We start from the raw sequence: 14,170 nt of genomic DNA, 5'->3' as shown, positions 1-14,170 counted from the left end.
TCAGCTGGCATGCGTATTGTTTCAGAACCTGCTGGCTGGTTTGCTATAGTCCGAGACTGCATCATCTTTCTGGGCCCACCCTGACTGGCAGGCAGGTACTTCCAAATTCTAGCTTCATTTCAACAGAACACTTCACCCAAGGAGTGCCACCTGTACTTTAGTGTGTGTCCTGGTCATGGGAAGTACCAAGACACAGGGACCAAGGGCTTGACTACTGTTCTAATTAGCATTCACTGTCAATTTGACACAACATAGAATCACCTGAAATTGAAACAAACAAACAAACAAACAAACAAAACTGTCATGGAGTCTTTATCAAGCTGGTCTATAGACATTTGTTTTGAGATCTGCCCACTGTGGGCGGTGCCATCCCTAGGCAAGTGGTCTTGAGCTGTCTGAGAAAACTAGCTAAAGCAAGCATGAGCCTGTGAAGAAGCCACAGAGGCAGGCAATGATCATGCATGGTTTGTACTTCGAGTTCCTACCATGACTCCCCTCAGTGATGGACTTGTGACCTGGAACTGTAATCCAGATGAAACCTGTCTTCCCCTGAGGTGCTTTTGGCCAGCAACAGAGAGGACGCACTAGCTTTAGGGACTTATCAGAGGTTATCACTATAGTCTACTTCCAGAAGGAATGTCAGTTTCCTCTGAGGTTAGCACGGGGTCACCTTGCTTGCTCTCCCATCACGACTCTGATCAGGGAAGGAGAGAGGAATGGGAGTCATTTGGAACGCCTCCTCCTCCAGAATAGAAAGAATGAAGTTTGTGGAAGTAGCTGTGGGCGGGCAAGACGACTCCACATGAGGAGAGCGGCAGAGCGACTCTTCTTCACTGTCCTGGAGCAACTTGAACATTTCAGTCGAGGGCCCCATCTGTTTTGTTAAATTGACAATTTCCTTCTGCAGGAAATCGAGGTTTATACTGAGTTTCAGGCTAACTACTGAGTAAGAAATCGCATCGCTTTCTAAAGACTCTGCCGTTTAAGACGTTCGGCATGTAACCTAATTTGGTTTGATGGAGTTTGTTTTTGCTTTTTCCATTTGCTACCTAGATATGTGTTTCATTATTTCCCACAGAATTGGGCTTGGGTAGGAGAGCCGGGGAGCCAGAGCTCTCTGAGCCTTAAAGTTACTACACACAAAAAATGAAATAATATTAAATAAAATTACAATAAATTCCAGGATCAATTGTCCCAGTAGATTTTCTGACAGGTCCCTGATATAAACATACACACACGCCACACATACATACACATATCACACATGTACACATACACACTTATCTATACACACAAATACACACACACATATATACACATCCTTACATCACACACATACACATACACATATAAACTTATCACACACACAAACTCAAAAGGATAATATTTTAACAAACCTAGATATGGGAAGACTATTTATTGGGATTTTAAAATTTTAATTTATTTGATATGTTTAATATACTTATTTGTATATTTTAACTATACTTGTTTGTGTATAGATCTGTGTGTGTGCATGTGCATGCCCCACAGCAACATATGCGCAGATCAGAATACAACTTGTGGTTTTTCTCCTTCTACTGTGTGGATGCCAGGGTGGCATCCAACTCATTGTTGTTAAGCTTGGTGACAAGTGCTTTGCCCACCACTGAGACATCTTGCCAGCCCACGAGTGTTTTTCATTGGAGGAAAAAGTTTCTATCCGCTGGGGTCCTTTTAGGAGGGATCCGATCAAAACTCTGTTTTCCATTTTTTAAATGCAAGGCTTCTAAAAAAGCATTCTAACACGAAGACAGGGGCTTATCTTTCAGAAAGTAATTACAGCACAATGTGAGTTCTTAGAATCAGACGCGTGAATTCGGAACGGCCCTGTGAATAGTGATATGGGAGGAAGAGACAGGCGAGCAATAGGAGAAGTGTCAACTGTTTAATTGAGGGAGGGTAATTAAGCACCTATCAGGCAGGAGACATAAGCATGTCTGAGTCTCTCAGTAGCAAGCTTTCTTCTGTGTGGCTCTCCTTGTGCCCACGGCAGATAGAGATGAACTTACTTGATGTCACACAAGAGGGCCACCCCTCTCAGGATCCAGTGATCCGGGGACAGCACCGTGCGCAGGTACACCACGGTGATGAAGGTGAGGTCAGTCCGCCTGGGTTTCTTGTAGATAGGACACACGTACAGCTTCGGATCCTTGGGCGCCGTGGAGTTAATGGCGAAAATATGCAGAACAGGAAGCTGCATGAAGAGAACCTTCGGGGTGGATTCTGTGAGCTTCCCGTTCCGCCTGTCCCAGGATGCTCCATCCATATACAGCCCGTAAATATACACGCCTTCCTGGAGGACCAAGCGACAGAGAAGGAGAGGTGCTGAAAACTAGGCATCCCTTATGTAATGAGGGCTGTCAGTTCGGAAAGAAAACACAAGCCAGTCTTAAGGTGCTAGCTGATAAGAAAACGCCAGGGGGCCAATCGCATTCACGGAAACCCTTGGCCTTGTTTCCCAGGGGACACAGTGAATCTAACTGCACCTCGGGAGTGCCCTGCTCTGAGTTATTGGAACCTGGAGTGGTCCACCTGGGAAACAGGAAGGCCAAGTCACCTCTGCGGGGAGTTGTAAATCCAGTTTGAGCTGTTGCAAGCCCATGACTTGGCGCTGTTGGCAATGGGACCTTGCGCTGAGTCAATCTAGTCAACCCTAGGCCCACCCCACCTCCTCCATGTGATGAAATGAGAGTAGAGCGCCCCCAGAGGCCTGGGGTGGTACAGCAAGGTAGACATGAGAAAGTGGGACAGAGTTGGCCCTCCCCTGTCGATGACCAACTATCCTCCCTATGTTCTTCCCTGCAAACGAACTTGCCTTTATGGGCCTCACCTCTAAACCGAGGAAGCAAGACCCCCGAGAAAAGGTGACAGCTTGAAATTTGTTAGTGGAGCTGCCTGGTGATGATTTCTGAGGGTAAACGCAGTGACCTTGGACTGAGGTCATGAGGGCTTTAGCCTTGAGAGTGGACTGTGGCAGGGACGGCCTGAAGAGATCCCTGAAGAGCCGCAGGAAGTGTATGGAAATGAGGAGGAGGAAGCCGGAGCAACTCCACAGAGATGGACAGGCTGGGCGGAGACAATACTTTACTTTCTGACAGAGGGTTCCAAGGTAATAAAGTGAGGTATCACTTGACCGTGGAAGACGAGTGTTCGGAGCTGAAATGTCTGAACTCTATCTTGCAGGCACGGGGGAGCCACAGAACATGTATTCATTAAGACGAGAAAGGGCTGGAGAGGACCATGTGAGCCATAAAGTATATTTATGTAGAAGATGGTGACCGTTTTTCTATTTCTAATGAAGATGGGGTCTGGGGAGGTAAATGTAGATGGTAATAAAGGGCAGAGAGATTAAGCTGCAAAAAGTTTCCAGGGCTCTCTCAGGGTGCTAACTGCATAAGGGCCATATATTGTGAACCATAAACCAAAGAACATGGTTTGACGCCCAGATCCTGGGCAGTCGCAGGGCATCAGGTCACAGGAGCTCCAGTCCTTCAGTTAGTGGTTGACAATTATGTACAGAACAAGGTGACCACCAGGAAACATCCTACAGCTAAATGTGACCTCTTCTACAACCCTGGCAATTTAAGGGCCTCAAGAGTCACAGTGGGAAGATACAAGGGCAGGTAGAACAGTGTCACCTGTACTGGCTGGGTTTGTGTGTCAACTTGATGCAAGCTAGAATCATCAGAGAGGAAGGAGCCTCAGCTGAGGAGATACCTCCATGGGATTCAGCTGTAAGAATTTTCTCTATTAGTTATCAAGGGGGGGGGGAGGCCTAGCATGCCATCCTTGAGCTGGGAATCCTGGGTTCTACAATTAAAAAAGGGGCTGAGCAAGCCAGTAAGCAGCACCCCACCAACGCCTCTGCATCAGCTCCTGCCTTCAGGTTCCTGCCCTGTTTGAGTTCCGGTCCTGACTGCCTTCCATGATAAACACCAATGTGGAGGTGTAAGGTGAACAAACTCTTTCCTCCCCAAGTTGCTTCTTGGCCATGGTGTTTTGTTGCAGCGTTAGAAACCCTAGCTGAGACACGCTGGGTCTGGAAAGGCCCTAGATCCAATGTGGCCTCTGTGTGTGTGTGTGTGTGTGTGTGTAGGGACAGGTCATGCAGAGACACACAAAGCAATATAAAGCTTCTGACAGTTGTGTTAGGCATTGGAATGATTTGTTCAAAACCAACCAATCTTGCCAAGGGCATCAGAAGCCAGGAGAAAGTCATAGAGTAAGGTTGTCTCTCAGCTCCCTTCTGGAGGAAACGAACCCTGCCGGCCATTGATTTATTTTATTCTGTTTTGAGACAGGGTCTCCCGTATCCCAAGCTGACCTTAAACTACAGATCCTTCTGCTTCCTGCTTCTGTCTCCTAAGTGTTTAGATTACAGGGGTGTGGTACAGCATCCAGCTTAGGTGGTGCTGGAGATAGAACCCAGGGCTCCATGCTCGCTAAGCCAGCCCTCTGCAGTGCTTTTGGACTTCAGGACTCCTTAACTGTGAGGGAACACACTCTAAGCTTTCAGTAACCCAGACTCTGGTATTCCAGACAGTAAATATGGATGGGGGTTCCAGGAAGCTAGGAGGTGCTATAAGAAATACCTACACACATGGAGGTGACATGGGTGTGTGCACGTAATAACAGGTAGGAGATACAAGAACTTTGGAACGCATAACAGTGAGACCCTAGATTACCTTAAAGGGGGTGGGGGGTAGAAGAAATATACACTGCCGGGGTGTGTGGAGAGTCCTAGCAACTTTCTAGTAACTGGAGGGAAGATCCCCAGTTACAAAGTGGCAGAAAACTGTCCAGAGCTCAGAAATTCGTGTGTTCAGGTCTCCTCGGTGTTGAGGGAATGGACCGTAGAAAAGGAGAAAGACTAAGTTTGTTGAGCTGCTGTGTCAGATCTGGCACCAAGCTTCGGAGATGGCGTTTGCAGCCCTGTGACTTCCTGCAGAGAGGCTGGACTGTCACATCAGTTTCAAATCACTGAAGAAATTGCCCACGCCTGCGTCGAAGAAGCAGAAGGCTTTGGGCCTGCTACCTCCATAGCATGGCAGACTCTGCACGCAGAGTCTCAAAATACACAGGCGGATGGTGTGGCGTAGGGACTGAGCTCCCAACAGGTCAGTGGATTTCAGCAGCCTGTAGCTGCTACAAGGGAATCTGTGAGCCCAGAGCAGGAGCTGGAGACCCACGGAGATCCTTCTAAGCTAAGCAAACATGTACAGAACTTGTGTGTGTGTGTGTGTGTGTATCTATGTATCTATCTATATCACTCATGGAGTCCCTGGGCTCACTACCCCTTGGCACTAACCTCCCACTCAGCAGCTGGGGGAGGCTTTGGCCTTGTGATTGTCCAGTTACAACAGAGAAAAAGCTCTCTGAAGAGCAGGCAGGCTTCACTGAGAGAGCCAAGGCCAGGTTTTAATTTTGTTTTGTTTTGTTTTGTTTTTGTGGCACTGGGGACTGAACCCAGGGCCTTGCCTGCTTACTGTACTTCCCCTGGCCCTCAAAGACAATGTCTTACCCTCAGCCCTGCCCACGGCACCTACCGCTGGGGGCGTGATGATCTCTTCCTTGGTCTGCCGCAGGACTTCATTGTGGATGGTCACGGTGTCCAGCGCCCAGCCTTTGTGAGCTCGGGTCACTTCTTGCCTCATGGCTGTGAGGAAGCCTAGAGAGAGAGAGAGAGAGAGAGAGAGAGAGAGAGAGAGAGAGAGAGAGAGAGAAAGAGAGACTCTTGATGAAGCCCACGTCAGTAACGCAGAGGAAGTAACACTAAGGGCATCTGGACAGTCTCTAAATCGCCTGCCCATCCTGGGAGGACCTGAGACCACAACAGCAGAGCAAGGGGCTCTTCTTACTTGGCATTTGTCTCCATGGGGACAGTGAAGCGATGAAGGGAGGATGAAGAGAGAAGGACCTGGGTTTGGAAGTCCCCTGGGTTCCAACTCAGACCTAGCTCCTGGTCCCTATTGGAAAACACAATATCCAATGTGTGACCGGAATAGTAAAATATTCTGAGAAACAACCTTCCAATTAAACTCGAATCAAAGCATTATGAAGCTTCTATTTGCCATAATGGGACAATTTCATTTAGTCTAAGGAAATCAGGCATAAACAGCATAATAGGAACCTGACTTTCAATTTGATCAAACAAGGCAATCACACCGGAAAGGGAGAGCTACATCTTTTAATGTGCATAATGCGGTTATTTTTAAGGTAATGTGCGGCTCTGTATCTGTGGTCATTCTCTAAAGTTAATACCTGAGAACCGTGCCATTCAATCCAATAAGAGAAGCCTTTTCTGGAGAGTGGCATTCAACGTCAGTCAGGAAAAAAAAAATCCTAATTCTTAAAGCCGGCTGGCAAAGAGCGCAAGCCGCCCGTGACTCACCGGTTGTGTTTCGGCTTTCATGTAAATGGTGGAATCATCATGGAGTGACTCTCGGTTTAAAATATGGAATGTACACAACCTCGGTGCTCATTTTTAGAATTGCTTGTGTTTCGGTAATTGGATATGTGAATGCCATGTGTTCAGATCATTTCTATCCCCGGCTCCCATCACCGGCACTCTGTTGTGACCTCTGAGGACCACAGAGGGGAGGTTGCAAGGCATCCTTAATATGCATGTTAATCATGCTGGGAGTGGAAGCAATCAATGGTGCCCAGCCTGGCTGTATGAAGGGACTCCGGTTCACGAAAAGGACCTTGTTCATTCATTCATTCATTCATTTGTCAGCTCCCTTGAGAGTGACAAAGTTCAAGGTGGCACAAACTGGAAGAGGCCACAATGGGGAGTCTATCCCTAGACCAGTGGTTCTCAGCCTTCCTAATGCCGGGACCCACTAATACAATTCCTCCTCTTGTGGTGACCCCCAACCCCACCCCACCCCTAAACCATAACATTATTTCCATTGCTACTTTGTAACTGCAGCTTTGCTACTGCTATGAGCTGTAATGTTTTCTGATGGTCTTAGGCAACCTCGGTGAGAAGGTCACTTGATCCCTGCCTCCCAAAGGGGTCGAGACCTACAGGTTGAGAAATGCTGCTCTGGCGTGAGGTGGAGCTTTAACAGGTCACAATCAAAGGCCAGGGAGGCCTAGCTTTAAAAAGGAAGTTAACAGCAGCTCTCTCTCTCTCTCTCTCTCTCTCTCTCTCTCTCTCTCTCTCTCTCTCTCCAATATATTTTGACTGTTTTATATTTACAGGTATGCACATCATGGGATAAGAGGTATGGAGAGAAGACAGGAGATGTCAGATCACACTGGAGCTGGAGTACAAGCAGCTGAGAGCTGGACAACACGGGTGCTGGAAACCAAACTCGGGTCTTCTGTAAGAACAGTATACATTCTCAGGAGCCTAGACATCTCCCCAGCCCTGTTGCAAACCTTGAAAGATGTGTGAGGATTTGTGAGACAGGACAAGACCAGCATGAGCAGCATGTGTGAAGACACAGAGACAGAGTCTGGGTTAGAGGGTTCCGGATGATTCCAGTACAATGGCAGACGCAGGATTTCTCAGGCCAGAGTTCACACTGCCTGGCTTTAAATGCATTCGTATTATATTTATTTATTTATTTATGTGCATGTGTGTGTGTACATGCCTATCATAGTACGCGAATAGAAGTCAGTGTGCATATGCCTGCCATGGTATGTGTATGGACATCAGAGAGTGACCCTCTTTCCACTACACGGTTCCCAGGATCTAATTCAAGTTGTTAGGCTTGGTGGCGAGAGCCTTCATCCAAGAGCCATGTCACTGGTCCCTCACTGCTTCTCAGGTGGTGGGAAGAGGACAGTGACTTATCTGCATTTGCATATTAGGACACCCATTCAAAGCACCCATTAAAACAGGCTCTGGGCCACTAGAGAGAGCCTTCTGCCTTCTTCCAAAAGGCAATCTCCTCATTAACCAGTGTCCAAAAGAACTCTTACAGTGCGAGCTATGCTCATCAGGAAGTACAGTGGAAATTCATCTGGCAACAGCAGCTGGACACTGCCTGGGCTCCTCCTGCAGTCCCAGAAGGGGATCTAATCACCAGGCAGTCATATTTTGATTTTATGTGTATGAGAGTTGGCCTGCACACAAGTCTACGCCGTGTGTATGTAGTGACCATGGAGGCCAGAAGAGGAGGACATCAAATCCCCTGGAACTAGTGTTACAGATGGGTGAAAGCCACTAAGTGGGTGCTGGGAATTGAACCCAGGTCCTTTGGAAGAGTAGCCAGTGTGCTTAACCCCTGAGCCACCTCTTTAGCTTCTCACTTTCATCTTACAACGCTGGGAGATCTCCCACACTTGAGTAACAAGACATTTCATGTGTTTGTAGGTCAAATATATATATGACTGAGTAATATGTTATTAATATATTATATATATATGAGTAAAGTAACAACCCAATAATACATCCTTCTAATCAGTCAATGAAAATGTCATTTTTGGATTTATTTATTTGTATGAGTGTTTTGGCAACATGTTTTTAAGTGTACCATACAATGTGTCCTGGCATACCCAGAGGCCAGAATATTACATCAGACCCTCTGGAACTGTATTTAAAGATGGTTGTGAGCTACAATGTAGGTGTGCTAGGAGTTGAACCCGGGTCCTCTGCAAGAGCAGCCAGTGACTTTGGCTGCCAAGCCATCTCTCCCGGTGAAAACATCATTTTTATAATTCAACACACAGTGTTTATCCCTGTGTCTGTTAGACACTGTGTATCCAGCTTGAGTGCCTGGAGTTAAAATGACCTTAGCTTATGGTATTTTAAAATTCACCTCTGATGTTGTGAAGATACGGGGTCATAGTGTGCCTCCTTCTAACCTTCTCTCTGAACCAGCTGAGGAGTTGATATTCTTTTCCCATGTAACATCTTAAGTCATGACTAAACTGCAAATTGGCCTCACCCAGTATGGCTTTCAGGGTCAGGCCAGAGGTATCTGAAGACAAAAGAAACTGCCCCCCCCACCCGCAATTCCCTTTTAATATCTTTTTTCTGCTTCTACGATTTTAGTCATTATCAGAAAGTGCCGCAAAAACTCCTGTGCTGTTAAGAGATACCATTTCCTGTCTGGTCTCTATTAGTGAGCATGCGTACACTCGCTGTCCAGACTCCAAAGGCAGATTCCCTGATGCTTGGGCTTGGGCACTCTGAATGCCAGCAGGACAACAATCCAGTACACAGGATCATTTCTCGACAGAAAGGCAGTGTTGAGACCTGGAGTAAGAGCCGAGAATGGTTCCTGAGCCATCCCTACTCAGAGAACGTGGAGGAGAGAGGATGCATGCGTTTTCAATCTGTCTGTCTATAATATGTCTATCTATTCTCCTGTCCACTTGAGATAGTGTCTCATCATCCCATGCCAGGCTCAGATGTCACACGTAGCAGAGAGTGACCTTCCTTGAGCTTCCAACCCTTCTGTTTCCCTCCTCTAAAACCATTTTATGTAGTATCGAGACTCCAACCCAGGACGCCGTGCGTGCGACACGAGTACCCCGCCAACTAAGCTGCAACCTTGGCCGCTTTTTCAGGCTCCGTCGCTTCCCACTGACTTCCTATAAAGGACACAATCTTGTCACATTCGAAATGTACTGAATCTACTGAGGCATTAATTGTTGGACTTTTAAAAAATGAATGGCTGTCTCTGTTGGAGATAGATGTCAAGCCTAATGAAACTACAAGCTGCTCTTTCTGCTACTTGCATAACTTCTTGGAGGACTATTGATATAGTTTCCTTCACAAAGGCTTGAGAAAAATCAAACACTTTTGTTTAGACGTGCATTTAGTTGTAATCATTCTGAAAGTGATTCATATGTTCCCGTGCTTGAGAGGAAAAACAAAAAGTCAGTCAGGGCGAGACCTCAACAGCAATAACCTATTCTTCGTGAGATTTAAACCACCCACATGACAAACGGGGGACTTGACTAACCACAGGAGTTACATGTGGTCTAAATGAGACGCTCAAATAATTCTTCCCATCAAATTCATAAAGCATGATGAATTCTTAAAACACTTGTCAAATTCATTATTTTTTAAAGCCCCCCCACTATTAATCTAGAATTCTACTGTGGAAAGTCGGCTCCGAAGCAATACTCGCTATGTTTGAATTCCTAGAACAGGAGCAGTCTGACTCTGAAGCAAGCTGATTTCAGAGCTTGACTCGTGCAATCAGCTGGCCTAAGGAGAGACGTGGTGTGTTTTAAGTGGTATTCCCTACAGGGTCCTAGAAAAGCTGGAAGCAGCAGCTGAGCAGGGAGGCTGTGTTTCTCAGCTTTACAGAGAACTGGCTAGCATTCTGTAATGATGGTCCTGTGTCAGGAGCAGGTGGGCGTGTGTGTGTGTATATGTGTGTGTGTGTGTGTGTGTGTGTGTGTGTGTGAGAGAGAGAGAGAGAGAGAGAGAGAGAGAGACAGAGACAGAGACAGAGACAGACAGAGACAGAGAGAATGAAAGATGTCCATGTTGTGCCTGTTTGCTAGACTTCAACATCGGCAATCTCCCTCAATATACCTCATATATATGTGTGTGTGTGATGCATATATGTTTGTCTGTTTACTTTTGAATCAGGGCCTATCACTGAATGAAGAGCTTGCCAATTCAATTAGAACAGCTGGCCAACGAGTGCTGGAGTTATGGGTATGTAACTGACTTTTACATAGGTGCTAGGGACCTGAGTTCAGGTCCTTACCAACACAGCCATCTCCCCAGGCCCCCAGGTGGTTTTTTCTTCTTTATTCAATGAATGAAGCAGTCCTCCTGTAATGGGCCTTGGCCTGCACAGTTATTTCCTGTCTAAACAGTTGCCACGCCTCCCCACAGCACCTTCCGAGATTAGAAGTGATGTCTCTGCCATGAGTTTATGACAGGCAGTTTTTCCCCCAAATGAGGAGCAAATGTGGTTCATTGGTAAGTTAAATAAAAAGACAGAAATCGTTAGACAAGGATGAGGTTGGTCAGCCGAGCTGAATGAACATGCACTGCGCACCTTTCAGGGGTATATGCTAGATGCTGTGATGTGGGTGTTGGAAACAGCTAGGGCAGCTTGGTCCAGAGCCATGAAGTCTGAACTGCTGGAATCCACAGTGCAGTAACAGAGTTTCTTTCAAGCTACTGTGTGTGTGTGTGCCTTTGCACATGTCTGTGTGCATGTGTGCATGCATGTATGTGTGTGTGCATGCAGGGGTATAAGTGCACCCTGTATGTGTGTGTGCACTTTTGCACATGTCTGTGTGCATGTGTGCATATATGTATATGTGTGTGTTGTGTGTGTGCATGCAGGGGTATAAGTGCACCCTGTATGTGTGTGTGCACTTTTGCACATGTCTGTGTGCATGTGTGCATATATGTATATGTGTGTGTATGCATGGGTATGTATGTACTCATATGTGTGTGTGTGCCTTTGTATATGTCTGTGTGCATGTATGCATGCATGCATATGTGTGTGTATGCATGTGCATGCATACATGCACAGGCAGATATTTGAAAGCTCGAGAATTTTTTTGTTTTGTTTTGTTTTGTTTTTGAGACAGGGTTTCTCTGTGTAGCCCTGGCTGTCCTGGAACTCACTCTGTAAGCTCGAGATTGAAGTCACAAGTCTTCTGTGATCGCACTCTGACCGCACTTTTCCTGGAGCTCTCCGATTTGGTCCAACCGGCTGACCATCGAGGTCCCATCTGTCTCTCCCACCCCAGCACTGGATCCCAGCTGCATGCAGCCACACCTAGGTTTTTACAGGCCCTGAGGATCTGAAGTCAGATCCTCCTGCTTGGCTGGCGAGCAGTTTACTGACTGACCCATCTCCCCAGTCCTTTCTCTCGAAGTTTAATGATCCCGGGAGTCATCTGGGAAAAGGACTCCAGTTAATGCAAAGGTTCTGACGCAGCAGCGGCCTCGTGAGGACCACATGTCAGGCATCGGGGAGCTGAGGTAAAGGTTCTTGTCACACTAGAACAACTACAGGAGTGTTTAAGAAACTGATCATGGAGGCTCTCCATTTGAGTCTGAAGGCCTTAACCCTGGAGAGTAGGAACATGATTGGTTTTGGGCCCCAGCCATTAGTATGTATTAAAAATGTCCCAGGTGATTGTGCTGTGGAGGACAGGCCTGAGAACTGCCACTCTGTCAAAGGCACTCTCAGGACAGGGCACTTGCCAGCCATTGACCCACATTTGTCTTAAGAACTAGTTTGATGGCGGGGAGAGGAGGGAGGGCCTCCAAGAACAAGTGAACTGTCTGGAGGGCTGTCAGTAGGATGAGCTGGCTCTTTGTGGGGGTCTCTGGAGATTCACAGGCGCTCTGTGGTGTCATTCATCCAAGTGACAGGCTCTGTCGGACCCACAAACACAGGGGAGGGCTGGGGCCCTCCGCCCCAAGTGGCTGGTGTGCAGAAGTGTAACTCCTGACACTGCCTTCCGGTTTTCCCTCAACCCCCTCCAGTCCCAAGGATTCTCTCCCTCCCAAACCTTCCCATCATGCCCTCGGGCATGGTTCTATTTCCACACAAATACTTTTTTTGTCTTTACTGGAATCAACACTGAACACATAAGCACTTCCCAGTCATCCCTCCACCCATCACGAGGACCTCTCTGCTGCCTTGACAACCACAGGCTGTGGTGACGGGTCCTTCCTCTCTTCGCCATTCCTGCCTGCTGTCCCCAGCCATTGATCATCCCATCAACATCCACTTTGTGTCTGTGTGCATGTGTGTGTGATATGTACGTGTGGACATGTTTGGGGAGTGCAAATGTACATGTGTGTGCATGCAAAGGCCAGAGGGCAATGCCAGGAGTCTCCCTCAATGGCTCTTTACCTTACGTTTTGAAACAGGATCTTTCTCCCTTGAACTTGGAGTTCATTATTTAGCTGGACTAGCTGGCCAGCAAGCCCCAGGGACGCTCCTTGTCTCCACTCCCTGAGTCAGGCTGGGATTACAGCTCTGTGCCCAGGCACTCAGCTTCCTTTGTGGGATCTCAGATCTCAGGTCTGTATGGCTGTATCTTGGGCTCTTACTAAGCCATCTCCTCAGTCTCCATGTTCCTCCTCAGTGTCCTATCCAGCAGGATGGCCTCTCCATCCTTGACATCATGGTGTTGACACTTACTGACTTTTTTAGGGGGGGCACAAGTATGCTGTGATGTGTGTGTAAAAGTCAAAGGACAACTTCAATCAGCTCTCTCCTTCTACCATGGGACCAAAGTCAGGTCAACAGGCTTGGTGGCAAGTACCTTCCTGGTGCCCTTGAGCCATCCTGCTTGCCCAGACCACAGCATCTGTACCTCATGAACTGTACCCTCTTTCTTCCCTGCCTCATCGGCTCGTTCCTTTCCACTGCACACCGGGCAACACCCCAGACACAGGTAAACCCAGGAGCTCCCTTCTTACAGCAGAGCCTCACTGCTGGAGGATGCCAAAGCCACCTGATGTCCTGCCCTGTCCCCAGCTTCCATCTCTTTCGTGAAATTCCTGCCTCCAACATTTTCTCACTCCCAAGATAAGCTTGTCTATTCCTTTAAATGGAGGCCAGAAAGCTCCCTTAACCTCTTAGCACCAAGCCTACAGTTATCTACTGTGAGCATCTGTCTTAGTTAGGGTTTCTATTAAGGAAACACTGGGACCAAAGAGCAAGCTGGGGAGGAAAGGGTTTGTTTGGCTTACACTTCCACATCACTGTTCATCTCTGAAGGAAGTCAGGACAGGATCTCAAACAGGGCAGAAACCAGGAGGCAGGAGCTGATGCTGAGGCCATGGAGAGGGTTTGCTTACTGGTTTACACTGCCTGCTTTTCTATAGAACCCAGGATCACCAGCCCAGGGGTGGCCCCATCCACAATGGCCTGGGCCCTCCCCCATCAATCACTAACTAAGAATGTACCCTACAGGCTTGCCTACAGCCCAATCTTATGGAGGCATTTTCTCAATTGAGGTTCCCTCCACTCAAATGACAGTGTCAAGTTGGCTTAAAACCACTCAGCGCAGCATCTATGGTCAGTCACTCCTTCCTTGCTGTGCTTGTTACAGTGGGAGAGGTGGCCAGGGACCATTCTGCCTGCTCTGCACAGTCTCTCCACTGTGACACACACATCCCTCCCACCTTTTCTAACCCCCTGCTGGTATCCGTAGACTCTCTCTCCCTTCCCCC

The 14,170-nt window shown here is 47.5% G+C and overlaps 1 protein-coding gene across 1 annotated transcript in view; it reads right to left on the bottom strand.

Annotated features, from left to right (window-relative positions):
• Window positions 1–1,910: 1,910 nt before the first annotated feature.
• Dnah8 (dynein axonemal heavy chain 8) overlaps window positions 1,911–14,170 on the bottom strand; it is a 248,314-nt gene continuing 236,054 nt past the window's right edge. The window contains exons 92-93 of the mRNA XM_021186523.1: window positions 5,586–5,707; window positions 1,911–2,332 (exon numbers count right to left, since the gene is read on the bottom strand). Coding sequence (XP_021042182.1) covers window positions 2,045–2,332; window positions 5,586–5,707 — 410 coding nt within the window. The 3' untranslated portion in view covers window positions 1,911–2,044. The remainder of the gene's footprint in view (window positions 2,333–5,585; window positions 5,708–14,170) is intronic.

Source organism: Mus caroli, chromosome 17 (genome assembly GCF_900094665.2).
Source record: "Mus caroli chromosome 17, CAROLI_EIJ_v1.1, whole genome shotgun sequence".
Lineage (NCBI taxonomy): Eukaryota > Metazoa > Chordata > Mammalia > Rodentia > Muridae > Mus > Mus caroli.
Note: the sequence above shows the minus strand (reverse complement) of the source record. Positions and strands in the feature narration are given on the sequence as shown.